The 22,422-nt window shown below is 59.3% G+C and overlaps 1 protein-coding gene across 2 annotated transcripts in view; it reads right to left on the bottom strand.

Moving 5' to 3' along the window:
- SHISAL1 (shisa like 1) overlaps nucleotides 1-22,422 on the bottom strand; it is a 64,544-nt gene that overhangs the window by 12,253 nt on the left and 29,869 nt on the right. For both annotated transcript variants that reach the window (XM_039863224.1, XM_039863223.1), the window contains one exon: nucleotides 12,086-12,403. In XM_039863224.1, coding sequence (XP_039719158.1) covers nucleotides 12,086-12,403 — 318 coding nt within the window. The remainder of the gene's footprint in view (nucleotides 1-12,085; nucleotides 12,404-22,422) is intronic.

Here is a 22,422-nt window from a genome sequence, read left to right as displayed (position 1 = left end):
GGAGGCCTGAGCACAGACGACCCGAGGACACCCCGGGCCTGGAGCCCCCTCTGGCATCCCAGGCTCTCAGACGACTGCAGCCAGCCTCACCGGGGAAGTGATTCCGGACACAGAGGCCCCAGGGGAGCCGAGCTGCCGACGACAGAGCCACCTGGCACCATCTCCCCCTCTGCTTGTCTGCTTGGAGCAGACGTGAGCCCTCAGCAACCTCAGGCTGGGGCGGAGGGAAGGGCTGGCAGGGCCCCTGTCCCCACTCGCGGAGTGCACGGAGACAGGGAGTGGGGCTAGGCGGGGGGTCCTGCCCATGGGTGGGCGCTGGACTAGGTCCTCTGGGATTCCGCCCCGTGGCCCCCCACCCCACCGGGTGGGGATTGTTCGCCCCCCCACCGATGTCTAGCTCAGAGAGGTGAAACAGCTTGGCCAAGGACACACAGCTGGCAGCACAGAGCCCCGTGCCAGCCCAGCCCGGGGGACCCTGTGGCCCATGTTGTGACCTCCGGGCTGCAGCACCCAGCGATGGGCTTGACAGTGTCACTCCTGGAGCTCAAGGCCAAAGCCATCTGCCTCCTTGGCGCCGTGGAAACCACAGGAGGACCGCTCTGGGGGGCTCTTTGAGGAGCCGGCGCCCCTCGGCCCACGGGCGAGTGCTGGCTTCCATCGTTCGGACGGGAACGGAATGCCCACGCTGGCAGACGTCTGCTGTGGCAGCAAGCGTCTGTTCTTAGAAGCAAATATTTTAGCCATCAAGGCCAGAGTTTCAATGGCAGTGGGGGATAACGAAAGAGCTCTCCCGTGGTCCAGCTTGACCCACAGCGATGGAGATAAATTCCTTCTCCTTGCCCTGCGACGCCTGCTTGGGGAGGTGGCCTATTAAGAGCCCCTGAACTAAACGGTTTGGGGGGCATAACAGCCATTGGCTCATCCACGACTCTCCCTTCACGGTGATCTGCCTTTCTCCGCATTATCCCTACTGTGGTCCAGAGGGTGATTTTATGGGATTCCTGTCAAACGGACCCAGAGGGACACCTTCCCTTCTGGCGGGTGGGTGACGGCCCCCCAGAATCGCCCAGGCCTTCATGGAAACATCTTTCCGTGAATTGCCCGGGCGAGTCAGCATCCTTCTTCACGGGGTAGCAGGCTGCGGTCACCGGGTCAAGGACTCATAATTAAGAGTCTCAACTAGTGTGCTGAGGGCCAGTCTGGGTCCCTTTCAGCTGGGCACGTTCCAGGGAGGGATGGCAGGAGCCCGCCCGAGGACGAGGCACGTCTGGCTTGGCCGCCTGACAGCACGTCTCGGGAAGATGGGTGCTGCCCGGCCCGCCGAGCGCCTGCTCCTAGCAGAAACAGCTCCGCCCTCATGACACCCCATTCTCACAGGCAAACAGGCTTGGGAGGAGCAAGTGGCTCTCCCAAGGTCACGGGGCCAGCAGATCTGGTCGGCTGGACCCAGGGCCCTTACTCACCCATCCCCAGAGCCCAGAGATGGTGGACCCGAATAACCGGATAGCCAGATATAACCGGATCGCTGGCACCTGGGGCTGGAAGAGGGGGTCCGCTTCATTCTGGAATCGCCTCTTCGAAGCGATTCTTTCAAACCGTCTCTGAGGTATAGCCGCCCTGTGGCCCGAACACGACAATTGTTTTTCCTTCTCTGTTACTCCCAGCACTTAGCACAGGGCACGGCCAACCCCCACTGGGCGCCCGGGGATGAGCGAGTGAGTTCGCAGTGTCTGGGCTGCCTCGTCTCGGCGGGGCTGTGTCCGAGGGGGAGACGCAGGACGATGCGCGAGAGTTTACAAAGGGGCTGACTGCCCGGGCCGTTTCCTCCGGGGACCCAGAGCAGATGAGTGACAAGAAGGTCTGATGAATCTTTCTGCCTGTCGGTCCCCCGACCCCCGCTTTCTTCACTCTGGCAGGACCAGGAGCCGGAAGCAGTGGACCAATCCCCCTTCTGGAATCCCCTTGCCCTCCGCCCGGCTGCCTGTCTTTTCCAGCTGTCTGGAAGGGCTGGTCTCCTGCTTTCACCCGTATGTCAGAAAACATCTGTGCCCCACGGTGAGGTGCCTGGCCCCCTGGGGCAGGCAGGTCACCCGAGATGCTGAACACACACATCGTTACGGACAATTGGGCGCCGGTCAACGTTTAATCATCGATTCTCCAGTGGAGATGAACAGCTCTCGTTTGTAGCGTTTGCTGCCCATTTTCATGGTGTAAATGCTGCCAACGCGATGTCACTGCGCTCGGGGTCGGGGAGAGCTACGTGGCAGCCACCGTGATGCGGGTTCTCATTACACAGACACAGTAGCTGTAAAAAGGCAAGAGCCCAGACAGCCGCGAATGTAGCACAGTAACTAGGAAGCGAAGGGTTCACAGCGTCGGTCACTTTCGAGTTTGCTATAATTTATTTAATTCTATAAATTATATCATTTCATTTTTGTCTTGGCCGTGTTTGAGAACGGGCGTCCGAAATTCCTGAAAATGTCACTACCGGTGCTTGCGAGCCAGTGCGAGGTGGGCCCGGCACCTCTTGGTGACGCTTATGGATTTGTTTTCATGGGCATTAGGAGAAGCGTGACTCCTAGACCAAAGGTTTGATTGCTTAGTGCGAGTCAGAGTTTTCTTCCAAAAAAAAAGAGTCAATTAAAATCGTATTAAGTAAATAGTAGTGGGGAGGGAGTTACGAGGACGAAAGGGACACTTAGGAACCGGGGTTTGGGAAATAAATGTGGCTTTATGGAAACGACTTCAATTACGACCTGTCTTGGGGACTCGGAAAAATAAGCGGCAACTCACAAGAGAGGCCACGCAATTAATTAACAAATGAAAGTCGTTTTCACCAATCAAAGAAACACAAACGGTTTCAAACCGTGGGTGCCCTGTGCTGGAGAGGGGGCTACGAAACGTCTCCTCGAAAGCCGGCGACGGTCCCTTTGGAAATGAGGCTGGCACTGGTATAAAGAACCATAAAACTGTCACACTCCTGACTCGATAATTCCTCTGCCTGGAATCTATCCGGAGGAAATAATTCAAAAAACAGAAGGCCGTCAACACTTAGCAGGTGCTCGTTCCCACTGCACGTTTCCTGGAGTAAATGTCTCCCCTTTGCAATATTATTTATCATAGTAAAAAAAGGGAAAAAAAAATTGTCAGCTGTACGAATGCCTCCCTGCGGGGGACGGCTAAACAAACGCTGGCCCACGGAATCCGCACCACCGGGTAGCAGCTAAAACGAGACTTAGAAAAATTAAATACAACCGCAGGATACTGGCTACTTTAACACTCAGCGAATAAAATTACAGCGCCGAACGACGTGTATATCATTATCTGAAAAGCGTAAAAGCCCGTGCACGAGAAAGCGGGGAATGCAAAGGATCTGTCGTCGTGGGGAGGGCGTGGTGCGGCTTTTCCTCTCTGTCTCCCTCTTGCACTAGTAACCACGGCGATAGTGGACCGAGGCACCTGCCGCGGGCCGGCCCCGTTCCCATCCTCACAGTCACCCTGCAAAGCAAGTCTACTCGTGCCCGTCGTACCGGTGGGGAAACAGGCTCAGAGCAGTTAACTGATTGGCCCGAGGCCCCCCGCCTGCAAGTGCACAGAGAATGTGGACCCAGCTGTGACTCCGAGATCACGCCGCTCACCTCTCTGCAGGTTCGCTAGAGCGCGGCCGTGAGATTTTCGGAATAACATTATATTTAAAACAGCCGTTGCATTTTCTCTTCTGGTGCCGCCGGGGCCTCCTGTGAGGGGGCAGGGTTTCTGGAGGAAGAAGGCAGGCGGTGAGCTGCCAGGCAGATGGACGGGGACACCCGGCCACCCCAGCTCCTCCTCGGGGCTCCAGGAAGATTCTGAGGGCTGGGAGAGACCTTCGCAGATGGCGCAAGAGGAAGGATGAAGACCCCAAAACCAAACCAAACCAACCCCGCCTCCAAACCCCCTGCGCCTGGCATCCGCGGTGGAGCCAGCGCCGGGCTGGAACCCGCGCCGAGTTTCAGGTCGATACGGGGCCCGAGCTGGAGAGGGCTTGGCGAGCCCTAGATCTCATGTGCTTCGGGGGCTCCTCAGGGTCCCACCCCGGGGCTGAGGAAGCTTTGCGAGCACGACCTCAGGGTTTAGACCTCACGGCAGGAGAAGGGACGGCAGAAAGGCTGGCGCTGCCCACGGCGAGACCGCGGGCTCTGGAGGCGGCCAGACCTGGGTGTGAATTCCAGCCCGGCCGCCGTGCAGCTCTGTGCACCGTCGCTAACTCTCTGAGCCTGTTTCCTCCCCCTTACATGGAGCTCAGGACGACTAAGCTGCAGTGCTGTTGGGGACATTAAACGACACGGCTTATTGCAACTGCTTAGCCCAGTAGTTCCTCAAAAAATGGGAGATCCTGTTGTTAAAAATAATAATGCAGCTCTTTCACAGATCCGACCCTAAGTAGGTGCCTACTATGTGCCAGGCGCTGGGCAGATGAGGGCGCATTCCTTCGACACCTTTATTGAGTGCCCACTACGAGGTGCTGGGGGGTGTGGCCGAGCACCTACAGACAGACAGCAGACAACAAGGCAAACGCAGCAGCAGCTGGTGAGCACCACGAGGAGGCTGAGAGAGCACGGCGTGTGTGTTGGGGGGCTGTAGCTACGTTACAAACCTTGGCTGGGGAATGCCTCTCTGGCCAGGTGATAGCTGGGCCGGTGCCCAGGGGCAGAGAGGGAGCGAGCCGCACAGGTTTCTGGGAGGAGAGCATTAGGCAGAGGGAGGAGCAGGTGCCGAGGCCCGAAGGTGGGGGTGAGCGCGGGCCGCTTAGGGACAGCAGGGAGGCCCGTGGGGCTGACGCCAGTGGAGGAGATGGGGAGGGTATCGGATGGTGGCGTGAGCCAGAGAAAGGATTTGGGGTTTGTCTCCCAGTGCGAAGGGAACCTTCAGGCTCTGATTTACGTTTTCAAAGGCTGGCCCGGATCCGGTGAGAAGATGGACCAGAATGGCTGGTCTCAGTAGACGGATGCAGAGGCCATTTTCTAGGTTCATTGTCCAGGTGTCACTGACGAGACACCTGAGGTGAGAAGAAGGGGCGAGCCGGGTCGCTTCTAAAATTGTCCTGAGGAGGCCGTAGGAGGGGCGGGGGACCCTGGACGTGCTCGTTTGCGATGTCTGTTGAACACCCAGGGGGAGCTGCCTGCGAGGACTTGGGGTGTGCACAGATGAGTCTGGAGTGGGGGTGGAGACAGACCTGAGATTCAGGTGCGGATGGACGGAGCGGTGGGGCCGGGGGCGGGCAGTCCCCAGGGCTACCCAGAGGGCTGTGGACCCCAAGGACAGCTGGCTCCGTCTTCAGCGTCACAGAAAGAGCCCTAAGGTTGGGGGGCTGCGGAGGGAACGTTGGAGGTGACGGAGAGGGGGCAGCCGGTGAGGGGCCAGAGACCACGACAGGGAGGCGCCCAGGGCCTGGGGCTCCGCGATGCTCCCCACGTCCCCTCAGCCCCTCACGTCCTTGGGGACATCGCCGAGCTGCTCTCTGCCTAGATTTCCTTTTCTGCATGTCCAGAAAACTCCTACTCATCCATTACAACCCTTTTTTGGGTGTTTACTGCTCCCTGGCCAGCTGGTAGTCCACCCAGAGGGCTGTGGACCCCAGGGACAGCTGGCTCTGTCTTCAGCGTCACAGAAAGCCTGCCACACCTCCTCTCGCTCACCCAGACAGCCCTGCGTGACGCTGGGCCCATCGCCCTGCTTTCCGGCTGAGGGCAGTTTGGCTAAAGCACCTGCTGGTGACCCCCCAGAGAGCGGAAAACGGGGAAGCAAGATCTGAACCCAGGGCCGTCAGCCTCCAGCAGCCTTTGCACCTGGCCACTCCGCTTCCCGCCTGTTAAAAAGCAGTTTCATAGCAGGTAGAGTCGTTCGAATGTAGGTGCCTGGCTTCTGGAGGGCGCGACCCCGCGTCGCTGGGCGGTCCTCGCCCGGGAGGGGTGTGGAGGCGTTTTAATGTCAACATGAGATGCTCCGAGAGGTGGAAGGAGAGAGGGAAGCCCCCAGGTGGCCCGAGACAGGGCGGTGGGTCCCCAAGACATGGGCCATCCTCTCTCAGTGGACAGTTAACGCAGCCACCAAAGCGGTGGCTACGAAAACGCCTCGACGATGTGAGCAGCTCGCCAGGACGTGATGTCGAGTTAAATGTCGAGTTAAAGTCCACGATTTTATGTGTGGACGGCGACGACCACAAAGTGACAAGGAGCCGAGGACGGCGCCGGCTGCGGGGACGATGGGCCGCCTTCCGTGCCGAGGCCATTTGCTGTCTCCTCTCCCCGTGGGCTCAGTGAGCTCGGGCGCTTTTACCATGAAAAATGGGACATGAAAAGAAAGGAAGCCGTGACCGCTCCTTGGCGGAGCGCCGCGGAGGGGAAGTAGCTATAATGGGACAGGAATGTTAGGAGGGGTGCAGAGGGCGGACTCCGGGTTCATTTTCGTTAGCAGCGAGGACCCTGTGCTCAAGCTCTGGGCGGGAGGAAGGGGTCGCAGGACCAGCCTGGTCACGGGACTCAAAAGGCAGCGGGGGATTTGAACTCGGGACGGCTCGCGGCTTCCCCTCTGCTCCCGTATCACGGTCCACTCGTGGTTGCGAGTGGGGGATCCAGCAGCGTAGACTCCGGTCCCTTTGGAGGTGGCCTGGCCTTTTCTTCTGGACACCAGGGACGAGTGTCCTAGGTACCCAGCCTGTTTCCTTCACGGGCTGGGTTGGGGTCTCCGTGGGGTTTATGGTGACCCTCGGGGCGGGGAAGGAGCAGAGAGAAAGCCCTTCGACCCGGAGACTTGCTGGGGGTGCGTGTCTGGCCTCTCGTGGAATATTATCAGGAAAGGGGCTTTAGCAGAGAAAGAATCTGACGATTAGAAAAAAGTATCCTGCGACGCTGCGCTCCAGGGCAGCCGCCCCTGCGGAGACCCCGCGGAGACCCCGCGGGCCCGCCCCGCACCGGGGCCGCGGCACAGGCTGCCCCACCCGCCAGCGGCATCCCTCCTGGCCTGACTCCTACTCGTCCTGGACGACCGCTCCAGCCGTCACCACCTCCAGAAAGTGCGCCCAACGCCCAGGCGTCCGCCCATCACAGCTGAAGGCCCGCCACCGTCTGTGCCCGTCAGCCCGACCGTGTGTCCAGGCACCGGGACCCGAGGGGGGGGCGGGGCGGGTGCCCGAGGCTTCGGGGCATCCAGAGGCCCACCTGCCTTCTCCCGCCCGGCTCATTCTGCCGGCTGACCGGAGCAGACCGCCTGCGTTCAGATGCTGAATCCGCTGGTGACCGGCTGAGCGACCCAGACCACTCACCTAACCTCTCTGCACCTCGGTTTCATCAGCAGTAAAACGGGGACTCGTCAAATAAGGGTTTGAGGCAACAAGCCAAGCAGACAGAATTCTCGTTGCTCCCTTCCAGCGGGGCTCGGCGGGGACGGGGGCTGGGGCCGCCCTGTCTGGGCGCCGGCACCTGTGCTCACGAGTTGGCTGTTATTTTTAATTTGTTCCCCAGCCCCAGACCCGAGTGTTCCTCCCTGGGCCAAGCCCTCTGCTCTTCTCTACTGAGAAGTCCAGCTCTGAGCATCTTTGCCTGTCCTCCCCAGGGGGAGGAGGGACGGGCCAGCCAGGATGTTGCGGGACGAAGGCGTGTTCCCCGGGGGGGAAAGGGAGAAATCGATGCTCCCTTCAGCCCCACGTGCGCCCTCCCTCACCTCCCATCACCACCGTCCAGGGGCGGGACTGAGACTCAGAGAGGGCCAGCGACTCCTCTGAGGACGCACGGCCGGTGAGGCCTTTGGTTCTGGGCCTTTCTGTCACCCTTCCCCCCCGCCGGGCCCCCGGTCACGGAGCAGCGACAGTGAACACCATCGTCCTGGGTTTTCACCAAAGGCCTGGGAACAAGATGAGGACGGAGCTGCCGAAGGAGGGGGCGGCCTTCCTGGCGAACGAGGCTGGGGTGGCAGGAGGCCAGGCCCCAGCCGGGGAGGGCAGGGCTTGGAAGGGACAGGCCCAGCGCTTCCCAATCCAGCTGGAAGCCCCAAGGAGCTGAAACTCCAGCCTGGCCGGGGACATTCCCTGTCTTCTGAATGCCAACCTGGAGGCCTCCTCGGTATCGGACGTGATGCCAAAGAAGGAGATATTTGGTCTCCCTTTTTTCTTCTAATTTTCTGGAATGTCTCGCTGTTGGCTGTGTCCTCCGTGCAGAAACCAGACACCAAGGAATCCGCACAGAGCCGGGAAGAAAGTGAGTCAGAACAGAGGTTCTGGGGTGGCGTGAACCCCTGGGACCCTGTGGGGAGGCATGAGTGAGCTCTGCAGAGAGCTGGAAGGGGCTCCCCGCGGGCCGGGGGGCAGGGCCCGAACGTCGAGGCAGAGTCCGATTCTCCCGGAGGCCACGTGCGAACGTCACCATGCTCGCTCCTTGTGCTCCTGCTCCCCTGGACAGAAAGTGGGGAGTGGGCCAAGACTGGACAAGCCTCCGGGCGCTGGAGAAGCTGGGACCACCCGCAGACCACGGAGCCGGGCCAGGGAGCGGCGGGAGAGAGAGAGGCCACAAGGCGGACGAGTTCCGGAGATGAAAGTGGGAAGCGGGGGCCGGGGGACGCTTGGGGACAGCTGCCCGAGGAGGACGGGGAGGGGAGACAAGGGCTTCGCTCGCTTGGTGAGCATTAAAGAGCCTCCCGGCCTTGCACACGCGCTCCGGCATTTCCCGACGTGCCTTCGGGCCGTGCTGCGCTCACGGTGACTGGCCGCCCAGGGGAGGCTGGGCTACAAGGGGCTGGGGGTCGAGTCGGGTCATGGTCAGAAGCCCAGCAGCCTCAGGGGGGGAACCTGGGGGGACCAGGAGTGCCTCCCCCGACCCTGGCTGTGAGGAGAGAGGCCCGCTGAGCGGGAACGGCAGCGAGGGCAGAGGGCGATCCACGGAAAGTGGCGGACCGCGGGGCGAGGCGGCCAGGGTCCCCAGGAGGCCCAGGGGTCTGGGGAGAGCAGGGACCGCACCAGGCTGTAGGAGAGGAAGGGGAAGCTGGCCACTTGGGCAGCAAGGAACGAGGCTGCTCCTGCTGGAGACGGTGGCCTGAGCAGAGGCAGGGTGACAACAAATGGTGGGTGCTGGACCGGAGCGAGGGCATGGAGGCCCCTGGGGGCGAAGAGGCCGAAGAGCAGCTGACGGGACCCATGCCCAGGGAAGGGCTCGCACCTGCTGCAACGTGGGTGTCTGCGGGATCCAGGGTGACCGTATGGAAATGAAGCAGCATCTAGACCGTGGCTCCTGGGCTGGGGAAACGCGGACAGTGGCCCGCCCCGACCCCCGCCACCTCGGCAGCCACGCTCTCCCGTGACGCTTGATAACCGCGTGGCCGCAAACCGCCACAGGCCTGGGCTGGGGCGCCTCTCTGCCCAGGGCGCCTGCTGCGCCCCCCGCCCAGTGTTCAAGCCTACTGGACCTCACATGCGCTCGGCTCTGCCCGGCTCTGCCATTCCAGCTGTGCCGCCCGAGGCTCTGTCGTGTGTGCGCGTGCCCCGTTTGTCTTGCGTTCCCAGCACTCGGCACAGGTTGGGGTGGTGGCCGCTTGGGAAACTTGAGCCAAATGGGTCAGTTTCGAGGAAGATGGGCACACACACCTGGGGTCCTTTCTGCAGCCTCTCACACAGGTGCGGGGAGCTGTCTACACAGACGGCAGGAAGCCCAGAGCAAGGGGCGAGCGGGAAGGGGGCTCAGAAGCGGGCTGCTCGGTCTGCTGGCGACTTTGGGAAAACTCGTCTACCTGTCCGTGCTGCTGGCACCTGGCCCACGGGGCTGCTGTGGGAATTACAGTGCCCAGAACACAGCAGGTGCTCAAAGGGTGCCGCGCATGCGCATGCTACGAAGCCCACGGGCAGCCACCAGGAGGCCCACAGGGGGCAGGTCCGCCGGCCTCCCCGAGTCCAGCCCCTCTCCCCTCACCTGGCCTAACGGAAGCCCAAGCGGGAAGCTCCTCACTCAAAGTCACGCCACAGGTCACGGCGCTGCGCGAACCCCCGTCCCCCATCGCATCCCTGTGGTTTCTGACGGTCGTTTCTGAGCGAGCGCTCATGCGACTATGGACACTCCGTTCCGAGCCCGCACACACGGGAACCGGGGGGGACGCAAAGCGGCTCCGCGCTCCGACGTTAAGCGTCACCCCACCTGGCCAGCAGAGCTCAGGCCGGTGAGCTCAGTCTCTCATTCAGATACTAAGAACTTGGACTCGACGCACGGTCCCGACGGGCGAGACGAGCTCTTCCCCCTTTGCAGCCAGCGTCCCCGGAGCCCATCGTGATGCACAGCACGGCGCCCGCACACAGCAGGTGCACAACGTGTGCAGGGTGAAAAGCGAGAGACTAAGGAGGCAGCAAAGGGGACGGCAAGGGGGAGGCCGGGACCGCTAGAGCCAGCGGCTGCGGCTCGGCAAGGCGGGCGTCGCCGGCGAGAGGGAAATTGGTAGAGGCTCGGTTCTCGAAACACTCGGCTAGTGGGGACAGTGTTTCCCCGTGGTCCTCAAACGGTAGTCCCGACCGGCATCACCCTAGTTAGAGGTTCCTAGTTCGTAGGCTCTGGATGACACACACACGAATTTATTCTGACAAACGCCCGTCGCTGCAGGAGACCCACACTTCAGGAAACCTCACCATCAGGGCCGGACGTGTCACCGTATGTAGCTTTGGGGGAGGGGGTCGTGCCTCTCCTGCCCGCTCCTCAAGGGGAGGCCGGCCTCTTCCCCACCCACCACCGCTGCATTACCGGGAGCCCGGCGTGGGGCCCCGCCCATGGGACCGGAGCCAGCTCAGTCGAGATCTGTCAAATGAGCTTGCTGAGCAAGGCTGGTCTTTGTCTCCCGCATGATAGATGGGGCGATTATTCGATCGATTAGCACAAGCTGATTTAAGTGTACCTTATTAATTATTTACGCCATTCATGATTGAGAAGGTCACTACCCATGAGCTGTTTAAGTCATCGTTAACCAGCTTGGTCTCGTCTCCTGTGACAGTAAACTGAGCACCTACTATGTGCCAGGCTGTTTAATCCTCAGGGCAAGCCCCAGGGGCGGGGAGGGGCGTTTTCACTCTCCTCTCTTCTGAAAGTTAAGGGGGGTGAAGTAACTTGCCCGAAGTCACGAGCTGGTAAACAGCAGAGCTGGGACTGAAACCCGGCTCCGGGTCCCTGCGAAGCTCACGGACCCGGCAGCGACCACCATGTCGTTAGGGTTTTGCACCCAGATCTTGCAGTCTGGGCTCAGTATTGGGATGCCCTGGGACGATGCGCCCACAACTGCAGCTCAGCCCCCACGGGGCCTCGGAATCCGTCATTTTGTCCCCTGACTGGGGCATCTGCGCTCAGCCCGCCCCCAGTGCTTGGTGCTGACCACCTGCACAGTAGGTTCCTGCTCCCAAATGCACAGACCCTCCTCTCTCTCCTCATCCCTGCACTGCCCAGGGACCCCCGGGCTAGGTTATTCTCGCCACCTGTTCCCCTCTACAGCGCCTGGGACTGGGCAGACGCAGCGCACAGTAGAGGGGCCAGACCGAACGTGCCCTTTGGTGGGCAGCCACCTCAGGCCAATTTCCAGTCCCTTGCACCTCCCTCACCGCTTCCTTCCCTTCCCCTGAGACATCACTGAGCAGCCTGTGAGTGTCACATTGCCTCCGATGGTCCTCAGTGACCTAGCATATGTGCACGCGGGAACCCAGTAATATGTTCACTTTCTACCTTCATTCTGAAGAAAAAAATTCTCCCCAAGCCCCTGACAGATGAATACGCTTCCTTTAACCGAACTGTGAGAACTTGGAAAGGCTTTCGATTTCCCCTTTCCCCTTGGCAGCCAGGAAACTCCCAACTCCATTCAATGCTCCCACAGCAGATTCTGAACATAATAATCTTGAAAGCATCCGTTTCCGACTTTCCTGTTCAGGCACGTGTTGTTACCACAGGCATCTTCAAATCCTCCTTGGCAAATAAGACAAGCAAATAATCGGGTAATCGACGAGCCAAACACGGGGGCAGTAACGATTTGACATTTTCCAAGCTTTTCAAAGACAAGTGACCCCGGGAGTGCCTGGGCCCCGATCGCAACCACTCACCAGGCAGACGAACTCTGGAAGGTCACCAGCGGTGGGCTGTGGGTGTCTCCCAGCAGTGTGTGCACAGCCTGGGGGGCGTGTGGCCCAGGGCCCGGGGGGGGCTGGGGCTGTGGGGCCGGCTGCGCGGGCCGGGGCCCCCGGGCAGGGTTCCCCCACCGCCGGGGGTCCTGTCTCATCCACCGTCCGTGGATGCCCCAGCGTGCCAGGTAAACCTTGCAAATGTCGTAGTTCATCGCCGAGTAATACAAAAGATCCAGGACCAGCAGCATCAGCACGAAGAAGCCATAGATCCACACTCCCAACAAGGCGGTGTAGTTGCTGGGGAAAAGCAGAGAGCAGCACTGAGAGGGGAGGCGGCAGTGACCCGCTCGGGGCCGGGGGTCACCGCGGGGTGGCTCAGAGAATGTGCCGCGGGCTGTTTTGGGGTCCCGGACAGGAGCGGGCAGCAGTCCTGGCCCCCTCTCTTCACACCGCCCTCTACTTCCTGTCCCCCCACCCGCCCTGCTCACCTCCTCCCAGATCCTCGGAGTCCACTGGCCTGGGCCCCGACCTCACCTGAGCACCTTCCAGGACTGCGAGTTCTTTGGTGGGCATCCTGGGGGACCCCCCGCCACTAACCACTGTAAGCCTTCTACCCGACCACGAAAACTTGGAAGCCATCCACCTTCTCCTTGCGGAAGGAATTCTCGGCTGGGCGTTTGGGGTTCCTAGGATGGGGCGGCCCCTACCTTCACCCCCATGCCCCACCGCATTGCTGCTACTCCCGGATCTGCCGGCTGTCTCCTGTGGGTGCCCCTGCGTGCCGACCCTCCCGGCCTTTGCTTACGGTTTCCTGCCTCCTGGGACGTACTGGCCCCTCGCGCCCTGCCTCCTGCCCCTGCCAGCTCTCACCCACCTTACTGGGCCCCGGGCACACGCAGGAAGTCTGTCCTTTTAGCCCAAACCAGCCCAAGTCCCCGGCCCTCAGCATCCACACGAGGCCGCCTCACACCCCCACACGCCGTGTGGAATTCGGCCAGGGCACCCCGCACACCGGACCAGCCCCCTCCCATCCTGCTCCGTTTTCTCTCTCCCAGAAACTCTGGAAACAGGGCATCGGCTCGGCCACTCTCCCCACACCCCACGCAGCAGCCATACCCGTTCCACCCGCCCCCGGCCTTTCGGAAGACCTCCTCACCTCCCCCGCCCCGCTGTACCGCCCCGACCTCGGGGCCTCTCTGTAGCACCACCAGACTGGTGCTCGGTGAGATCTCAGGGGCTCCCCGACACCGGCTTTCCTACCCATTCACCCAACATTTCCCCAGCAAGGGCTGCTCCGCCCTCCAGAAGCGGAGACGGAAGGTTTTAAGCTGCACCTGCTCATGGCCCCTTTGTGCAGCCTGGCTTCCCAGCCAAGTGTCTTGTCACCGAGAGGCCACCTTCCCCAGGAAGGCTTCCAGACACGCTGCCCCTCCTCTGGCCTGAGGACCCCGCAAGCCCAGCCCCCACCACCCAGAGCCATGCTGTCCCTCTCTGTGTGTGTCCTGCCCAGGCCAGGTCAGAGTCTCCCCTCGAGCCCTGGGCTTGCCATGCTCCAAACTGTGCTCGCCAGACTGTGGCTGTGAAGGACCTGGTCTATTAATCTCTCAAACGCCACCTCCATCTGCCCCCTGCTGTGGGCATCTGTTCAGGTGAGTGTGTGTGCTGGCGGGTGGTGGAAAGGCAGAGCTAGTGTCCAGCCTCGCTGCCCCACATGCAACAGTGGGGGACTCTCCTGCCAGGCAGGGTCCCTGTGTGTCCCGGGTCCCCACAGCATGTCCCGCTAGACCCCTATGTGGAGCCGGGGAGCACGGGCCTGGAGCCGGGGGGCCTGGAGCCGGGAGGCCTGGTTCTGGTTCCTCCTTGGCCCGGTCTTGCTGTGCGTCCTGGGCCTAGAGGGGATGCGGTGAAGGCCCTCCTGGCCTGGATCCAGACTCTGGATCTTCCCGGCTTGGGGTGGGGGTGGGGGGAACGGGGGAGGAAAGGCCTCCTTATGTCCCGAGCACAGGCATGGAGCAGGCATTGGCAAATGCTTGGGCCTTAGTTTCTGCTTGAGGAACGAGTAACCCAACAATACTGCCCAATTCCAGCCACCACCCCCGTGAGGCCTGCAATAGTCCAGGGGCTTACTCAGGCTAAGGTGTAAATGACCGACAGCCTTATTCCACGAGGAAGCTAGAGTCACCTGGATGTGGATTCCGCTGGATGTGGAATCCCTCCAAGGGAACAGAGGTCACAGCCCGTCAGGCCTGCTGAGGCAGGAGTCTTGTGGATGTGTACAAGGGACTGGCTCCGGTCCCCAGCACACCTGCTTTCCCCAGAACCCTCCACGCAGCCTCCCCTGGACCCCCACACAGTTGCTCTAAGCATCAGGCTTTTCCTCAGTGGTTCCCATGGCAGCAGCCATGGGGGCTAAGGGAAGGGAGCGGCCATGGGGAGGCAGGGGCAGCTGTTTGCAGATATTGCCCTGCAGAGAGGGAGTCCTTGACGCCGCCTGGGGTTGGTGGCTGGACCACAGCTAGGCCTGAGAACTCCAGGACGGAGAAATGATAACCGCGGACGAAAGCCGCAGCTGAGCGCATTGCTGCAAACGCTTCACGTATCTCGGCCCGTTTCACACGCACACCGGAAGCCAGGACCGTTGCCATCATCCTCATCCCCAATTTACAGATGGAAACTGAGGTTTACGGGAATTAAAAGCTTGTCTAAAAGCACACAGCCATTAAATGGCAGAGCCGGGACTTGAACCCAGGATTCGAAGCCAGTTTTCAGCTCCAGAGCACACATTCCTAACCACTGTCCTATCCTGCCTTGGACAGGTGCCACCCAGGTTCTCCGGGCAGATAAGCCGCCGCCAGGTCTGTGCTGCGCCCCTGCCTGGAACTCGCTCTCCACCTGCTGCACCCAGCTGGCCCTGCCCCCATGTCCTAGTGCAGCCATCCCCTCCTCCAGGAAGCCTGCCTTGATGTCCTGTGTTGGGTCCAACCCCTCCCCAGGGCTCCCAAAAACATACTGCACGGTCTTCGCTGTTCTGTAGGACTGTCCGCACCTCGAGATCAGAGCTCCTCGAGGCTGGGGTTGGGGTCCGCCTTGTCCTCGTGTGCCCAGCACTTGGCACGGGGCCGCTCCTGATGTTACTCAAGCGAATGCACATTGAGTGCTTACGGCGAGCTGGTGACCACGGTGGCCTTGATAGTAATAACTTTGTCACTAGACTGTATGTACCTTCTCTGTGCATGTTCACTAATAGTTAATGGTCCTACTAGCAATCACAACGCACCAGGACCCTGTGTTTCTGAAACTTTGCAACAACACCGTGAGTTAGGAGACAGTCTCCCCAATGCACGGACGAGGAAGTGAAGCCCAGAGAGACCAAGTCACTGGCCAAAGGCCCCCCAGCTGGAAAATGGCCGCCCTGGGATTCGGACCCAGGTCCAGTTGATCTTGGGGTGTGCCGAATCTTGGAGAAATCTCAAGGTCAAGCTCGGACAGACGTGCAGGGAGGGTTCCTGTGTCTGCGTGGCGGGCACGCTCGTCCCGACTCGCCCTTCACCAGGACCTGAGCCCAGGCCCCAGGCGCCCCGCCCAGCATCCTGCAGCTCAGCAGGTCATTGTCCTCATTTTCTGCTTGGTCTGCAGGCTTCGGCAGCCGGCTCGCTGTAACTGGTGCCGGGGATGGGGACCCGTGGCAGGATCTCGCTGCCCTCCCTCCCACCTGCCACCTTCACTCACCCCCACTTCCCTGCAAAGAAGACTGTCCTGGAGGTGGCGGCCAGCTGGAAAGCCCAGGCCACAGACACCACCCCAGGCTTCTCTCCCGCCTCCGTGACCTGCCCTCTCCACGGTCAGCGGGCTGTGAGTATCCTGGTTTCTGAAATTCAATTTAAAAAATGCGATCTGGAAATTCCTTCCTTCCGGATGCAGAGGTCTTTTTTGAGCGTGTGCATGTGTTTTATAAATGGCAGAAGATAAAATAGAGACTGTTTTACGGGGCAAGATGCAAAGCCACAGGTTTCCAGTATCTCTTGGGATATTTACTGATTCAGATTCTTTTGGTGTTTCTCATGCAATAAACAAAACCTTCTCCAATGGTGGAATCTCGCTGAACACCTTCTGGGGACAGGAGCAGGCAGGTCGGCAGGAGGGGCAGCTGCGGCCACATCGAAGCCCCGTCACCACCCGTAGGCGGGCCCCGTGAGGACGGAGTCGGTGAGCTCCTGAGGCCGGTGGCCCAGAAAGGAAATGGGCTCAGCTGACCTCCCTTGAAATATCCCATCGCCGAGCCGCTCGCGAGGTGGCCTGTGAATCAGCGTGACAAGTTCACATGGTGATGAAATCCTGGGCCCGAGAAGTCAGGGCTGCGTGAAGGCAAGTGGCAGCTCTGCAGAATGCTCCCTCGGTGACCCGGGAAACCACACTCTACTTTCGCCATCTGCAAGATGGGGACGACCATGCCCCCTGGGTGTGATGGGGAGGCTAACCGAGACAGCTCGTTGGCTCAGGTGTGTTGGCTCCCGCGGTTAAGGCACAGATGGAGTGTTCAGTGATCTAGGCCCAGAGAGGAAAAGTGACCCGCCCAAGGTCACACAGCAGGGCTGAGGTTGTCCGGTCTCACGGAGGAGCATGGGCTTTGGGCCCATGAAGCAGAGTCCACTATACCCACGGTCCTTTCATGCAGGTCTGCCCAGGGGTTCCATCCTGTGCCTCTTCCCGCCCTGCCGGTGACGGGGTCGGCCAGGTGATGTCATGGCTGTTTCCGAGCGGGGGTCACCCTTTGGTTCCACCACCACTCTTTGCTGTGGGCACGGACATCCCACAGCACACGGGGACCGCTTGATCAGCCTGGGTCACAGAACGCATCACGCACAGACGCACAGGCGGCCTGAGAGGGACGCGGAGTGCGAGTCAAAACCGAGCCTTCGCGTCGCGAGCCCTGTGTCGGCACGAGCGAGCCTGGACGACCCACGCGCGTGTCTCAGCCCGGCTCTCCCACCTGCGCTGTGTGGCTGCAGCAAGTTTTCACCTCTCCGAGCCTCGGGCTGGCGCAATGGGGCCGGCAGGGCCCTCTTCAGAGACGCCGCCGCCTCCGTGTGGATGGAGAGGTCACCCTACATGCCCACAGTCCTCATCTGTGTCCCTCGCCCGGCGTGGCGGATTCGAGAACGCGCTCGGTCTTTACAAGGCGGCCAGTGTTTGGGCAGGTCCTGTGGCCACCGGGCATTGATGCGGATGGGCAGTTGGCAAGAACATCCAGAAGTTTCTGATGCCACTCTGGGCTGGACGCAGAGCCTGAAGTGTACGGGGTGGTGACGTAAGGCCCGTGGGACCCGCCCTGTGTGGAGGAAGCCCAGGACACCAGGTCCTCAGGCCCGGCCGACGGCCACTCGCTGGCCATCCGTGTGGCTGAGAGTCTCCTGTGCACTGCGAACGGACAGCTCTCGGGGGAAACGGTTTTCTGTACAGACAGTGACTGCTTTTCCGCTCCCCACTCTGAGGCTTCTCCGTGGTCCCGGACGCCCCCTCCCACGCACCCACTGCGGAAGCACCGACACCACGACCCGTACAAGACTCCGCCCCATGCCACCTCTGCCAGGGGACGTTCCCTGTCCCCAAGGAAGGGCTGACCGCTGACCCCGCCCGCCCCACGCCCAGGGCGGGAGCTCCAGCTGCATATGCAGGGCCGTGGTCTGGCGGGCACTGCCAGCTTCCCACCCAGAACCCCGCATGGGAGGGTGTGCGGGGCACTGCTGAACACCCAGGGCCGGAAGTGGCATCTGGCCATGGCAGTGGGCTTGGCGGGGCTGCCTCTCGCTCTGCCCGCCTTTCCACCAGGCAGCCAGAACCGAAACCAACCACCTCGCCCCTCCGGAAAAGCGCAGATAAATACGTCTTCAGAAGTGCTTCCCTGGCGGGTGGGCAAGGTGGGCAGGTGCCAGGCAGTCCTTGCTACTGATGGACCCCACACGTCTTCAGCAGGGCTGGGGCTGCCCTGCTCCATCTTAGGTAGGCTGCCCGCGGGCACTAACTTGACTGAGATGTTGGAACATCCGGCCTCTTGGCTGAGACCTGGCGCATTCTCCAGCATCGGACACGTCCTGGCTTTCCAGATGCACCGGGGTGGGTGGCAAGGGGCAGGGCCCAGCAGCCAGAACAAGGGCCCCGGCGTCCCACAGGTCTCTACTGAAGCTGGAACAGGTGAGTGCACCGGTCTGGGCCCAGGTCGGCCCACCCTCCTTCCTGTCGGAATAGCTGTGAAGATTAATGACACAGCACAGGTGCCTCACCCAGGGGATGACCAGCCTGGGGCCCCAAAGGGCAGGACAGTCCCAGAGGTAGATGACCTGGCTCCCCTCGTATGCCCAGGGCCACGCGGGACCTCCTAGCCTTGCAGGCCTGCGCGTGCTCCCCGCTCCCTGACCCATCCTACGCAGTTCTGGGCTGTCAGCCCAGTCTCCCCCTCTCTGCCATGGCCTCTTCCTGGACGCAAGGCCCCAGTCCCGCTGAAGCTCAGGCCTTCTCCCCAGGGTCCCTGCACTCAGGTAGCTGGACAGGGGCTTCCAGGGCCGACCTGAGCTCTGGACTGATCGGCCCCTGGGTGACCCCAGTCCCCCTACTCAGAGGGCTCCAGTCACTATCATGGCTTCTGTGGTGTTCTGGGTCCTTGTCCTATGCACCATCCATGAGCACAAACTCAGCCAAAAGTCCTCAGGGCCCCTCACTGCCCCTAGGAGGAATTCCAAGGTGGCAGTGTCCCTGCCCAGCCCCCGGTGCCTCTCCCCACAGTTCCCCCAGCATGTCACACGCGGGCTGCAGGGGCCTCCGCCTGGTGATGCTCGTTCCTCGGGACCATGCAGCTCCCACCTTCTTAAAACTTTCGGATGCACAGAATCAAGCACACGCCTCCCTCCTGGGACACACGGAGCCCTGTGACAGGACGGCCTGGCTGAGGAGCGGGTCTCACCTCGCAGCCCGTGAGGGCGGGGAGGGCTCGGTGAGGACAGGCAGAGGCTGTCCTCCAAGGGCTGTCCTGCACCCACACTGGACAGTGTCGGGAGATGGTTGGTTGTCACAACCGTGGTGCTGGGGACAGGGTGCTACCAGCGTCTAGCGGGTGAGGCCAGGGATGCTCAGACAGCCCGCCCCCCCGCAGGGGAGGCTATGGCCCAGGTGTCAGCAGAGCGTCAGTGGGAAGCCCCCGCTCTCAGCCTCTCCCGCTCAGATCTGCCTCCTCCAGACCTGGGCTGGCTCTTGGCTCCAGCACTGACCGCTGCCTTGACCAGGGAAGTTACTCAGCCTCTCCAGGCCTCATCTTCCTTGTATGGCAGGTGGGCTAAGGACGGGCCGCCGGGTGACTTCAGAGTTGGGGACAGTTGAGCACAGGGCCTGCCCCACGCTATGCACTCCCTAACGCCTTCTGAACTTCAAGAGCGGGAACCAGACTAAACTGATCTTCAGTATTTCTGTTCCTCCGAGAGGAAAGGCCTTGATTTTTCGTTCCGGTTCTTCATGAGCAGCAGCCCGGACCCACTGTGCTGACAGGATGGTGCTCCGTGTGAAGCCCCTTGCAAATGTGCCGATTATAGAAATCCATGGGCTTCAAAACGAGGATCCCAGACACCAGTCGCCAGAGAAGTCTGGTGTCTGGCCAAGCCCTGTCTTCTGTCTGGCTTTCTGCCGTTAACTATGACATATCGGGGTCCTCACCCCAGACCCAGCACTGCCCTCCAGCCTCAGAGAATCAGTCATTGGTCTTATAAAAGGCTCGGGTCAGATTCCAGGCCTTGGGACGGACAGGCCTTGCTGAGTGTGACTTCACGCACAGAATTATTCTAAGGCCTGAGCAGAGGCGAATACAGCCACCCCTGCATTTGAGGAAGGGATGAAGGGGAGATGGGATGAGAATTCGATCTCCTGTCTGATCAAAGGAAAAAGACTTCCCCGAGTTGCCATGGCATGGCGGCAAAGAACTCAAGGCCCAGCATCAGACAGAGAGATCAGGGCTCAGGCCCTCACCTTCTCCTGGTGGTGCCGCTAGTCCCTGTAACAGTCACTCGACAAACGTTCCTTCCATGTGGATTTTTCCTTACCGCAAAAAAATATACATTCGCCCCAAGAATCAGCCTCAGGCTTATTGGGGAAATATTTAAAGCATCCTCATCGAAGTTAGGAAGAAAATAAGAATCCCTGACAACTTTAAAGGCTGTTTTAGAGGTGCTCGACAACACGATTGGACAAGAAAAAGAAGCAAGGCACAAAAATTGGAGAAGAGACAGTTACCATTGTTTGCACGTGGCATAATTAAACCTATGAGAATCAACTGAAAAAGTATTACAAAGATGAGAAATTTCAGTAAAGTGGCAGAAGACCCTATTTATAATAGCGGCATAAAAAGAAATGAGTAGGAATAAATGTAAAAGATCTATGCAATATCTATATGAAGAAAACTCCAAAATTCTATGAAAGAAAATTTGAACAAATGGAAAGACATATCGTATTCCTGGATAGGAAGATTCAGCGACATGAAAAGTCAATTCTCCTTGAATTAATTTATGAATTCAACACAATCTCAGTAGAAAATACTAACTGGATTTTTTTTTTTTTTTTTTTTTTAGCCGAGAAATTTCTGCGCAAGCTAATTCTGGAGTTCTGTGGCAAAAAAGCCAGGGAACTAGATGGAGAAGACTTTCAAACATATTCAAAGCTACAGCCGTAGTGGTGAACATAATCAGATGCGAACACAGAGATAGACAGACCAAGGAATTTAATACTTAGTACTCAGTACTTAACACTTTAATAGTTAAATTTAGTATATAATAGGATATAATAAGTTTGCATTTCACATCAGGGAAAAGATGGACAATTCAATGGATGGTATTGGGAAAAGTAGCTACCCGTTTGGGAAAATACATAAATTTTGATTCCTACCTCAAAATTTACATCAAAATAAATTTCTGACCGATCGAAGATTCGAAGGCAAAAAATTAAAACAGAAAAGAAGTAAAAGAAAACACGAGGGAATTTTTAATGATCTCAGAGTAGGGAAAGCCTCTCGCAGTACCCTACAAAACCCGGAAGACATTGAAAAAAAAAGGTACAATCTGATTAGGTAACAATTAAAAATTAAGCATGAGAAAAAAATCACGATTCGAAGACACGCTAAGAAAATATTTGTCATGCATCTTTCCTTCATATATAAAGAGTTCATGTGAACAAATAATACAACGGCCAAAATTTCAACAGGAAAACGGCGAAGGACATAAACAGCTAGCTCACAATGAAAGAAATACGAATGTCTCTCAAATATGGGTAAAGACGATCGGTTTCCCTCATAGTGAGAGAAATTTGTGCCGTTTCGATTTTAGTATATTCCTACTGCTTTTCTGCTGGGAAACCCCTCTTCCTTTATCGTGGTCCTGGTCTCACGTGTTTCAATCACCTTAAGGAAAGGGGATGCATTGGACTGATCTCCAGGTCAAGAGTGTCAATCAATATTTGTTGAACAAATAGGCAGGAAGGCAGGGACTTGGGTCTCATTTATTCCAGGCCCAAGCACCTTTTGCCTGACGGGTTCCACAGACTCGACCTCATTTAACTTTCGCCGCAGTCCCGAGAGGTATAGGCATCATGTGCCCATTTCTCAGATAAGAAAGCTAACGCTCGGAGGGCAGAACAGGCCAGAAAACCTGGTTACCTGAAGACTCTCCAGACTCCTTCCAGGCCCACCCATCCTTCACTCGACAGCTGCCCCAGGGGGTGGGGTGTTTGGCCGGCACCCTGCCTTGATTGGGGCCCAAGGCAGTGGGATTGTGGCCCGAGCGTGGCACTTACTTGTGCATGTAGCCCTCGGAGCTGGCCGTGAGGTTCGCCTGCATCACCGCCTGGAACTCCGTCTCGTTGCAGCAGTATTTGAAAACCGTGTTGTTATGGTGACAGCAAAGGATGAAGGTTTTGTTGTCCGAGAGCCGAGGGCAGTGGAAGCCAAAGTGGTAGCGGCCTTTGTGGTCCGTGTATGGCTCACAGACCCGGAAATGCACGGACAGGACTGGAAGACAGAGTCGCCAGCCTCAGTGGGGTCCCTCACCAAGCCCAGCTGCCCAAGACCCTCGCCAGTCTACAAGTGCCAGGGGTGGGGCCTGGTCGGTCTTTTCTAGGGTCCTGCTTGCCTCTCCTCTCCTTGGGGGTCCAGTGCAAGCCTCACTCTGCCAGGAAGCCGCCTCTGGGCTCCCATCACCTTCCGGGCCTCTCTCAGTCACAGCCCTACTTACACTGTGACCTCCAGACTGGGGGCTCCTTGGGGGCAGGGCTATGTCTGAAGCCTC

Source organism: Pteropus medius, unplaced genomic scaffold (assembly GCF_902729225.1).
Source record: "Pteropus medius unplaced genomic scaffold, Ma_sr-lr_union100, whole genome shotgun sequence".
Lineage (NCBI taxonomy): Eukaryota > Metazoa > Chordata > Mammalia > Chiroptera > Pteropodidae > Pteropus > Pteropus medius.
The sequence above is the reverse complement of the archived record's forward strand: the minus strand, read 5'-3'. Positions and strand labels throughout refer to the sequence as shown.